This window comes from Vipera berus, assembly GCF_964194415.1.
Source record: "Vipera berus genome assembly, chromosome: 1".
Classification (NCBI taxonomy): domain Eukaryota; kingdom Metazoa; phylum Chordata; class Lepidosauria; order Squamata; family Viperidae; genus Vipera; species Vipera berus.
In genome coordinates, this window is record NC_138202.1 from 289,660,662 (window position 1) to 289,672,024 (window position 11,363).

Consider the following 11,363-nt stretch of genomic DNA (forward strand, 5'->3'; position numbering starts at 1 on the left):
CGTTGGAGACAAATGTTTAAAGGGTTTTCATCTTCATGATATAATCCTACTCCGTAACAGGATTTAGCTCCTAAATTTTTGGAGTCATATGTTTGATGCTAGTAATAATGCTGCACATGCAGTCATAAGTATATTATTTACATGCCATTTTTTTCTTCTGACCTTTTGCAGAATATGTCAGAATGTCACAATGATCCCGTCTAGCAACAGCACAATCATTTCGTTACTTCCAAATGTGAGCACCTTCTGGATTCGAGACTCCCAAAGAAAAGGACTTCCCAATGAAGCTCCATTGTTTACTAGCACCAATGGCCCTTCCCATGCAAACGAGAGCTTTTTCCTCACTACCATGGACATGACCAATGTGTCTCATGCTCCTCCTGATCCTCTGGGAGGACATGCTGTCTGGCAAGTTGTCCTGATTGCTCTCCTCACTGGCATTCTGGCCCTTGTCACCATCATCGGGAACATCTTGGTGATTGTGGCATTTAAAGTCAACAAACAGCTAAAAACAGTTAACAATTACTTTTTGTTGAGTCTTGCTTGTGCAGACCTGATAATTGGTGTTATTTCCATGAACCTTTTCACTACATATATAATCATGGACCGCTGGGCTTTGGGAAACTTGGCCTGTGATCTATGGCTTTCCATTGACTATGTGGCAAGCAATGCTTCTGTCATGAATCTGCTGGTCATCAGTTTTGACAGATACTTTTCCATCACAAGGCCACTTACCTATAGAGCTAAACGAACAACCAGAAGGGCTGCAGTGATGATTGGCTTAGCTTGGGTCATCTCGTTCATCCTTTGGGCTCCTGCTATTCTGTTCTGGCAATATTTTGTTGGGGAGCGGACTGTCGAAGAGAATGAATGTTATATCCAGTTCCTAAATGAACCTGTCCTCACTTTTGGCACTGCCATAGCTGCCTTTTATTTGCCAGTAACTATTATGAGTATTTTGTACTGGAGGATATACAAGGAGACAGAGAAACGTACCAAAGAATTAGCAGGACTCCAGGCTTCTGGGAGTGAGGCTGAGGCAGCATGCTTTGTCAACCAAACAGGAAGTTCTAGAAGCTGCAGCAGTTATGAACTGCAGCAGCAGGACACAAAACGTACCAAACGAAGAAAATATGGGGGCTGCAACTTCTGGATGACATCCAAGAGCTGGAAACCCAGTTCAGATCAGGTCGATCAGGAACACAGCAGCAGCGACAGCTGGAACAACAATGATGGCAATGCATCGCTTGAGAATTCTGCCTCCTCTGAGGAAGATGACATTCCCACGGACACTCGAGCCATCTACTCCATTGTACTAAAGCTTCCAGGACATAGTTCAATTCTCAATTCTGCAAAACTGCCTTCCTCAGAAGATCTGCCTGGGTCAGAAGATGAACTGCAGAAGTTGGACACAGAGTCGAAGGAGCAGAAACCAAAAAGGCTTCACCCACAAAAGAGCATGGATGATGGGAATTTACAGAAATGCTTTCCCAAGCTTCCAGTTCAACCAGCATCTGCAGTATACGCAGGAAAGGCTTCAGACTGCAATTCCACAGGGATGAAGGCACCTAATGCCTTACCTTTGTCATTTAAGGAAGCCACCCTGGCCAAGAAGTTCGCCTTGAAGACAAGAAGTCAGATCACCAAACGAAAGCGAATGTCACTTATCAAAGAGAAGAAAGCTGCACAGACACTTAGCGCCATTTTGTTTGCCTTCATTATCACCTGGACCCCATATAATATCATGGTCCTGGTAAACACTTTTTGTAAATGTATCCCTAAAACATTTTGGAACCTGGGGTACTGGCTTTGCTACATCAATAGTACAGTGAATCCTATGTGCTATGCACTGTGTAATAAAACTTTCAGAACCACATTCAAGATGTTACTGCTCTGTCAGTGTGACAAACGCAAACGACGTAGGCAACAATATCAGCAGAAACCATCAGTCATTTTTCATAAGCGGATTCCACGGGAAGCTTCATAGAATAGTATTTTTTAACCACAATAATAAACATTAAAGGGAGGGTGGTTGCTGGAGCCAACTGCATATCTTCAAGATGTGAAAGTAGCAGCCTGGTGTATGTATCCTTTTAATACTTCCTGTATACTGTAACCATTGAAGCCACATAAAGCAAAAAAATGAATTACAAATGTATTTATTAAAGAACAACCAGATAGCTGAAAAATTATCTACACAATTCCAAAAAAGCTGCACTTATTAATCCATTCTGGGGATCTCAGGAGAGCACACGTAGCTAGCCCACTCCCAATATTTTTTTCTGATAAATTCAGTAGGCTCTAATATGTCACACATTGGACCGATCTAAATTTCAAAATGTGGGTATATGTGTGTGTTCCAAATACTGTACAGATGTCCCAAACATCTTAGAGCTTCCCATCTTCTCCTTTTGTAGGTGTAAAGTCAATTTGTTGACCCAGTTTATTAAATAACTTGTGCAGGAGCATCCCATGTACTCAGCACTTGCTGTCTGTTTACAGGAAAGGTGAGGTCTTGTCTTTCTCAGCAGTAATTACCATCACTATGAGATGTGAGCAGGGGCCTTGAAAACGGTTTTTCAGAACTCGTTTATATTGTATTGATTTTGGGCAATCTTAAAATTGTAACGCCACAAAATAATTTTATGTACAACAGTGAAGAATTTCCGAAGGGTGCATGTTATCCCTATCTGTACATTCAAGCAGAAGAACTGAGTGTGTATATTTTTCAAATAGAGATACCCTTTAAACATTAAAATATTCTTTAAACAGGAGAAGGATGGCCCAATCCAGAAGGAAGAATCCTTAACGAGAATTTCATCTTCATGAGAAACTGGGTACAGGCTTCACTTCTGCTTTAAATGTGAGGGTCACAGAGGGACTCAGATTTCCAGTGCAGTACCCAGCATAGCCTGGGAATCTCTTTAAGTTGTAGAAAAGCTGGAACAGAAAGTCTCATCTTTTCTACAAATTTGAGGGAGGGGAGGGAGGGAGACAGAAAGAGAAATCCAGAAAGAGGCTTAAGAACAGTGTCAGCAAAAAGTCAGGTCTGTATTTATCCTGCGTTTTTGTTGAAGCGTATGACAAGGACAAAGAATCAATGGAATAAGCACATTACTTCTTTCCAGCTGTCTGCATCAGGCATGTTCCCGAGGAAAATGCACCAGAGTCTTGTCTCTATTTTCTGTACATTGAAAGGCATTTTAGACATGGGATAAATAACTGTATTTTTTTAAAATAATGAAATGGCACTTTCAATAATGCTTGTCGATTTTGAAAGCTTCTGTTGTTATTATTATTATTAATTATTATTATTATTGCTGTTTTTGTTACAAACAGTAGTGGAAATTTACAGTTTGTGCAGTACAATGTCCCAAGTGAATGTAAGTTGTTTGCCAATTCAAATAGCTAAGCACCTTCTCAGAAAGAGAGAAAAAAAAGGGCTGTAATGTAGCTGAGACACAGTGATCCCTCTAATTTATCAATTCAGTCAGTTCAGCAGAGCTTGGACACGCCCACCCCTCTTTCCCCCCCCCCCTCTTAGCAACTCCAGCTGGTTCATTCAGGGCTGTGTGCACAGGAAATGTTCCAGATGGGGTCTGTGCTTCTGCTGTACTTTGTAAAAGTCAGGATATGCCAGAGGAAAGGACTGTACTTTAAGCAATTGCTTCAAGTCAGATTTATTCACATTTTTAAAAAGCAAGAATTTTATCAGGCTTCTCCCCACCTTTTTTTCATTTGACAATTAAAAAAAAGCAACTTCCTTTATGAAAAGAGGACTCAGTGTTGTGAACACAGAACTGGTATAAAAGCTGCTTTTGTATTCGGTGTGAGATGGTGTTTACAGGTGATTTTGACAACAGTGGAAATATATTAAATAGTGTCTGTGTATCTGAGCTATTTAATTTTGTGATCTATTAATATGAAGAAATATTTATATACATAAATGCCACCAAAATGTTTTATTTAAATGTTGATAAATATTGCTCTTTGGTCTTCAACTGTAATGTCCTTTTCAAGCAGATCATAAAAGTGTTCTTGAAACATGAACACAGTTTCCAAGTTTGTGTATCACAGATTGTGGTAGGTTACATTTATGCATACTGAAAAGATTCTTGATGGGCAACATACCCCCTCAAAATCCTTTGCAAACCCAGGCAGGCATTCTTTCTAAAATTCAAACATGGGGGGTGGGGGGAGGAAGGAAGGGATGTTAGAAACCTGTATGTCATAGAACTGGGCATGGGATGAACAATATCCAAAGGGGATGTCTGGGGTGAGGAATTAGAATTGCCACATCTTCCTCTGACTGAGTTCTTGCATCTCTAAGAGATTTAGAACAACCACAGATTCCTAAAGCGGTTGCTTTTCCCAGCATAGAAAAGCAACTCTGGGCAAATTGCACCCACTTTTAGCCAATGACACTTCCTAAACACAAGACAGGCCTCGTAATTTTAAAAAGCATCACTTTGAACAGCACTCTGTGGAAAGTCAAGTTCTAAGATGAAACTATTGAGAAGTAAATGGGGACAGCCTTGTAGAGTTTAGAAGAAGGGCGGGGAAAATGCATGTATGTTTTTAACTGTCATGCTACATAAGGCGTTTAGGCACGTAGCACATGTGCTCAAAACAATGTTTGTCTAAAAGGTCAAGAATTTCATATAGTATATTTTTAAAAGTAAGAAAAATGACTTTGTAAAGAAGGAATTCAGAGCAGAGATGTAGCTCTGTTTTTTGAACTTTGAATCAATAATCGTATCTCTTCCCTTCAGTTTGGCAGCCCTGTGTCTTACTTGTGAATAAACATCAGTTTGTTTCAGAGAATAATTGCACATTGAGAGATGCAACATCATAATATTGAGTATTTGCAACTATGCACATTTTTGTTTTGAGCAGCCCAACACAGCTGGGAATCCCCAGAAGAAAATCAAAGTACAGACTCTGATTTTATTTGTTGCTGTGCTGATCGTCACTCACCTTCAATCATTTGAGCTCTGCACATCAGCTCTGAGGGGCAGACAAGATCTGCTGATTACAGCATGCCTGGATTAACGAGATAGGACTTTATTATACCCTAGTCCTGAATTCCATGCTCCTGATTAACTGCTAAATCTAGCTTTTTATTCAGAATTCTGAAACCCAAATGAAGTTTGAGCTCTGTCTAAAACAAAAAGCAAGGGTGCTAATTCACTGAGGCTTTTACAAGCTGTAACACTCCTAAAAAAATGAATGTAGAAAAATTAAAACTCCCATCTCCCAAAGTCTGTCATAAAGTAATCCATTGCATGTTGAAACTATAAAATTTTAACTCTTGGAAAGGCCACCAGTGTCCACTAAGAAGGTATGCCTTGACCCATCCGTGACTCCTTCTAGGTCCTTAGGAAATTTTTATTTGCAGTTCCTGAAAAATATATCCACCTTTCACAGTTCAGTTGAGCTAAAAATATATTTCAACATTATACTACATTGTGCATGTGTCTGTCTGTCTGTCTGTCTGTCTCTCACTCTCTGGTAAGTACAATTTCATCTAATAATTTGAGAGTCACACTGTGACAAGGATGCAATCTTGCATTATATTAATTTCATTATATATATATATATATATATATATATATATATATATATATATATATATATATATATGTGTGTGTGTGTGTGTGTGTTTAAGTATTTGTCAAGGCTTTTTGAATGGACCTTGCTAATTAACTCTTTCATTCCTGTTTTGGCCCGGCTCAGGGCTTATCCACAGGAACTAGTCAAACTTATGACAGCTCATTATTTGTGCAAATTATTCAAATTGCTAATAAAGAATTTGGGAGGCTAAGATGATCATTTCGAACTTTTTATGTTCTCATCAGTTAGTCATACCCTTTATCTGAGATTCGAACCCGGGCTGATTATATATCAGGCAGTGTTTTAACCTCCTGAGCCACAGGTTCTGTCTCTCTTATATTAGCTGGAAGGCAAGGCAAATGTATGTTTAAGTATTTGTCAATTTGTCAATTTGTCCTGTGGATAAGCCCTGAGCCGGGCCAAAACAGGAATGAAAGAGTTAATCAGCAAGGTCCATTCAAAAAGCCTTGACAAATACTTAAACATACATTTGCCTTGCCTTCCAGCTAATATAAGAGAGACAGAACCTGTGGCTCAGGAGGTTAAAACACTGCCTGATATATAATCAGCCCGGGTTCGAATCTCAGATAAAGGGTATGACTAACTGATGAGAACATAAAAAGTTCGAAATGATCATCTTAGCCTCCCAAATTCTTTATTAGCAATTTGAATAATTTGCACAAATAATGAGCTGTCATAAGTTTGACTAGTTCCTGTGGATAAGCCCTGAGCCGGCCCAAAACAGGAATGAAAGAGTTAATTAGCAAGGTCCATTCAAAAAGCCTTGACAAATACTTAAACATACATTTGCCTTGCCTTCCAGCTAATATAAGAGAGACAGAACCTGTGGCTCAGGAGGTTAAAACACTGCCTGATATATAATCAGCCCGGGTTCGAATCTCAGATAAAGGGTATGACTAACTGATGAGAACATAAAAAGTTCGAAATATATATATATATATATATATATATATATATATATATATATATATATATATATATATATATAAAATAGAAATTTCGCCTTTTGGCAAAAGCAGAATGTCACCATTCTTTATACAGACATAAATTAGGAATTGCTTAATGTTTGATACATAATCAGCTTTTTAGATGTCCCTGATAATTATAGAGCAGGAATATAATGTTCACAGGCTTTTTGACAGATGAATGTAATTCCGAATACTTTTTTTGTGTGTACCTGGGCATATGTGTATATACTGTATAGCTGCACAAATGGATATGGAGATAAATAGGAAGACAATAATTAATCTGCGGGTGGCACAGGTAGGTTTAGTTACAATGCAACTCCTCCATCAGGGAGAACCAATATCCATAAACAACTCCCAAGCACCAAATGAATTAACAGAATGTGGCTTAGGAAAAAGAGATATGACTGTGATGCTAATAAAATTTGGAAGCATTCTAGAGAGACATTTGTAGTGTCTAAAAGGATACCCCTTAATGGCTCAACTTTTTTTCCCTGTCCTCTAGGCCTCCCTTGTACTCTGTTAATTAACATAGTGTTACTGTTGGTGGAATATGACTCCAACAGTTGGAATGGTAGTGGAAAACTCACGTTGAGACAAGGATGACTTCTCCCTGCAAGAGCAGATCAAGAAACCTTAGCATGGCTGATACTGGCATTACAGATCAAAGTGCAAGAAGCATGAACCCGCAGGAATACACAACAGTCACATTATCATTTATAGGCATAGAGGACACCCACAGAATTTGTGAATTTGTGGTTAACTGAGGAGACTAAGACAGAATTGTAAAGGCCATTTACAAAAGATCAGAGCTCTTTTTTCATTATTCTTGACTTGGCTTCTCCCAAACAACGTACCGAAAGTGTTATGTCACAGCGGCCATCAAGTCAGAGATCATCTTCAGCCTTCAGCTGAATGTATGCATTTGTTGAGGTTGACAGCCTGGTCTCTTGAAGGGCTTCTGGAGCAGAAAGGTAGCATATCACTTATTTTAACAAAATATGCTTAGGTTTAGGGAGTTTCTCATCAAGAAGCAGATATCACATTACTACTCTCCTGCCAACATTAATCCATGAACACCTGCAGCAGAAACAATTTATGTCCCAGTTTGGGGTTCTATAAAAGCCAAGATCCTGCATTATCATGCTTTCTGCTACACAGGTCTGCACTGAAAGTGTGGACTTTTGCAAGAAGGAAGTGTTAGCAGAGCAACATCAGCAGATCTGCAGGGACTTATGGAGAAACCTCGTGGGCTGAGCAATTTATGACTATGTCCCAATTCTATCCTTTGATTGAAAAGGCATCATTAAATATTATTTCTATTTCAATATCTATCATTAGATATCATTTCTTTTAGAAAGAGGCATAGGATGATGATCACAGCTGTTATGTCAGAGCAAAAAAAACCTCTCCTGCCATTTGTTTGATAGTGTCTTTCTCCTCCCCAAATTCACACAATTCATTGAAGAAGAGTGAGGCAATGTACATTAGCCTACTCCCACACTCTCTCCTACTCCTCCCCTTGAAGCCACACAGTTCTTCACAGATTCAGGTCAGGATATCTGCATGTGTTTGATAAGCTCAACAGGTCAGATTCCAAATCATGTAAAAACATCTGACAGCCTTCAGCAAGAAATGTGAAACTTTTTTGCCCCCAGAACATTGCTTTTAGACATACAAAGCTTGCAGGGGAGCCTGTTGATAAAATAACCTCATTGGCTCCCTGACTAGTACAATCCAGGTTCAAACTGATAGTATGGATATAAGTTAAAAGTAAAGATTCCTTCAAGCAAAATTCAGCTCTAGTGATTATAGAGGCACTTAACTTATTTTGGATGATACCATAAAAATAATTTGCATTTTGTTTTTCCAGAATTCATTTTTTTTCAACTTCCCAGGCCTGGGTTTCCTTGGTGATTGCTCTTTAATTACTCAGTCTGCCCAAACTCACTTAATTTTGAATCCAGATCAGGATGCTCAGGTGCTTCCACCTGCTGAGAAAGCCTTTAAAGAATGAGACCAAATTAACATCCAAAACATCTCAGCTCAGCAGCTATAGCAAGTACCTGCTCTCTGTACAGAAGCAATTCATGCTATGCTTCTCCTGCCGTATGGAACTATCTCCCCTCTCCAATATGCTACAATAGAATGCTGGTACTTAAAACTGATTATTTTTTTATTATTATTCTGTCACATATTGTTGAAACTGCTTCAGGGTTTTTGACAGACATGTTTAAATGCATAAATAAAAAGCAACCCAAAGAAACAGCTACTGCTGTGAGGAGAGCAGTCAGACAAAACCTTTACTTGGTTTACATTCATAAATTAGTTATACGTAAATACTGAAGAGTCTGAGTCTTGTTGCAAATTACAGCTCTTACATTTTCAGTCTTTTAACAATTTTAAACCTTCCAGTGTTTCAACCATTTAGCTTAAGATCTAAAAAAAACAAACCAGCCATCTCTTGGTGCTGAATGATATTGAAATCGTATCAATATTCTATTTTAGAATATTTGAGTAGTATTTTGTGAAAGGCAGTCACTGGATTTTCAAACAGATCATATTTCCTATGATTTTAATCAAAGCAGACATTTAAAATTCATAAATTGGAAGGTGAAACGAAATGCCTCTCAGTTATCATTGAAAACATAAATGGAGTGAATCTTTTCACCTCAGCTCTATACAGAATACTTAGGTTTAAGTGTACCAGTTAACCTGAGAAATAAATACAGGTGAAATTATTAAGAATCAGAATCTATTAATGATGTAAATAAAAATCAATGCCAGCTTAATGGCATGAAATAAAGTTACTGAAAGTATAGGGATAGGATAATGAAAAATCCTCACTTTCTTGCCTTACAAATTTCTTTACAGATCCCAACTGCTAAAATAAAGTACCTCTTTAAGAAATGTTCCCATGGAATGCTTAGCCAACAAAAATCTCTTTTTAGCTTAAATATCTTATCATTCTTTGGTTTTGCACTTTATAAAGCATTGCAGTTTCTCAAATCAATACTTTACAGTCAGGAAAGATTAAAAGTTAATAAAAAGGAGATTATGGCATTATTACTGTGTCTTGTTCTCATAGGTTGATAGAATAATTTTCACAAAGTTTTTTGCTAATATACTTTTTCTGGAATGTTTCTTGACTTCATTTTTTATTAATTTCCATTTGATCAATGTGTGGTGTATATTTATCTGATTCACCATTGACTTAAAGGTCCAGGTGCTCAATGCAATTTAAGGGCTTAGAATGAATTTCCAAACATTTTTATTTATTTACCAAGATTGTACGTTTGGATGCTGTTCTACCTTTTAAGGACTGTAAAGCTGGCAGATTGACAGGTGAAAGAGAGCTCAAGTACATATGAACATTTTTCCCTCCAAAATATAGTATTTTCGTGGCTTTTTCTGCTTCAAATACCGAAGACACCATCCTGTATTTTGCAAATGCAAAGAAATTGATTTCTCCCTTGTAATAGGACACTTATTTTATTTTTATTTTATTTTAATTCCATTTATATCCCGCCCTTCTCCGAAGACTCAGGGCGGCTTACAAGATTTGAGCACAGTCAGAACCAGTGATTGAAAGTGGCTAGGTAGTATAGCAGCAGGTAGCCACCTGGTCACAAGAGCAACTACCTACTCAGCAGCTCATTACTAAAGAGGGAGGGCAGAGGCAGCAGTTTGGAGAAAGACCTCAGCCTGGAGGCGGCCTGGAGGCAAAGGGCATGAGTTCCTAACCTGAATACAGTATATCTAATCCAGATTGCTTTCCCACAATGAGCGTGTCAAATATGAACAGTGTTCCTTCAGCCCTTCTCTTCTAAAATTTATTTCCCAAGCTCTGGGCCATGACATATATACAATCTGAATAATCCTCCTGGGACTGGAGCTATCACTTGTTAAAAAAATTGGGTTATTGACTACCCTAAGTATCTTTTAGTTCACAACTTCAGCTGTTTCTGTCTTACATAGCTACAGCACACTTTCCCCTCCCTGTCTCTATTCATAGGGAGCTGCAAACAAAACCAGTTCCATCACACACATCTTTGCATTTATAGCTGTGCCAATGGATCGCTTTTCCACTTTCAGCAATTAAGTGTTTAAGTTAAAACATCCAATATAATGAGCCATGTACGGTAGTTTTGTTGCATGGAGGGCAAATGACAGAAATGGCAATGCTGAAAATAGGGTAAGAGTAAGGCTAGGAGTAGAGGGCACATAGTGGAGACTGGGGAATGTCCTGCAGATGCCTACCCAGAGTTTGCAATCAGAATATTTCAGAATTTGCTTGAAACACATAATTGCCCTTTGAATATTTGCAGTAAAAAGAATGATTTCCAATCAATAGAAGCACAATTTGCAAATCTATAGCAGTGTTTTTCAACCTTGGCAACTTATAAGATGTGCAGATTTCCAGAAGCCAGCATGGGTTGCCAAAGTTGAGATACACTGTTGTAACATTTGCTAATAGCAACTATCTCCAAGTGTGCATTTTATATATGACAAAATCCATTCTGAGGATCTCATCAGAACACGGGTGTCAAACTCACCACGTCACATGACGTGTCGCGATTTATTCCAAAAAAAGTTTGCATTGCCGGAGCTGGGGTGGGCACGGTGTCTGTATGATGCAACTGGCCTGTGGGTCGGCAGTTTGATACCCCTGCTGTATAACATATCTCAGTTAATAAACAAAGGATTAAGATATGCAAGTCTCAATGCCCTTCCTCACTCAAACTTCCAATAAGCATAGGTAGA

The 11,363-nt window shown here is 38.4% G+C and overlaps 1 protein-coding gene across 3 annotated transcripts in view; it reads left to right on the forward strand.

Annotated features, from left to right (window-relative positions):
- Window positions 1-4,040, forward strand: part of CHRM3 (cholinergic receptor muscarinic 3) — a 236,552-nt gene extending 232,512 nt beyond the window's left edge. For all 3 annotated transcript variants that reach the window (XM_081312738.1, XM_081312739.1, XM_081312740.1), the window contains one exon: window positions 172-4,040. In XM_081312738.1, coding sequence (XP_081168864.1) covers window positions 191-1,987 — 1,797 coding nt within the window. In that variant the 5' untranslated portion in view covers window positions 172-190 and the 3' untranslated portion in view covers window positions 1,988-4,040. The remainder of the gene's footprint in view (window positions 1-171) is intronic.
- The last annotated feature ends 7,323 nt before the right edge of the window (window positions 4,041-11,363 follow it).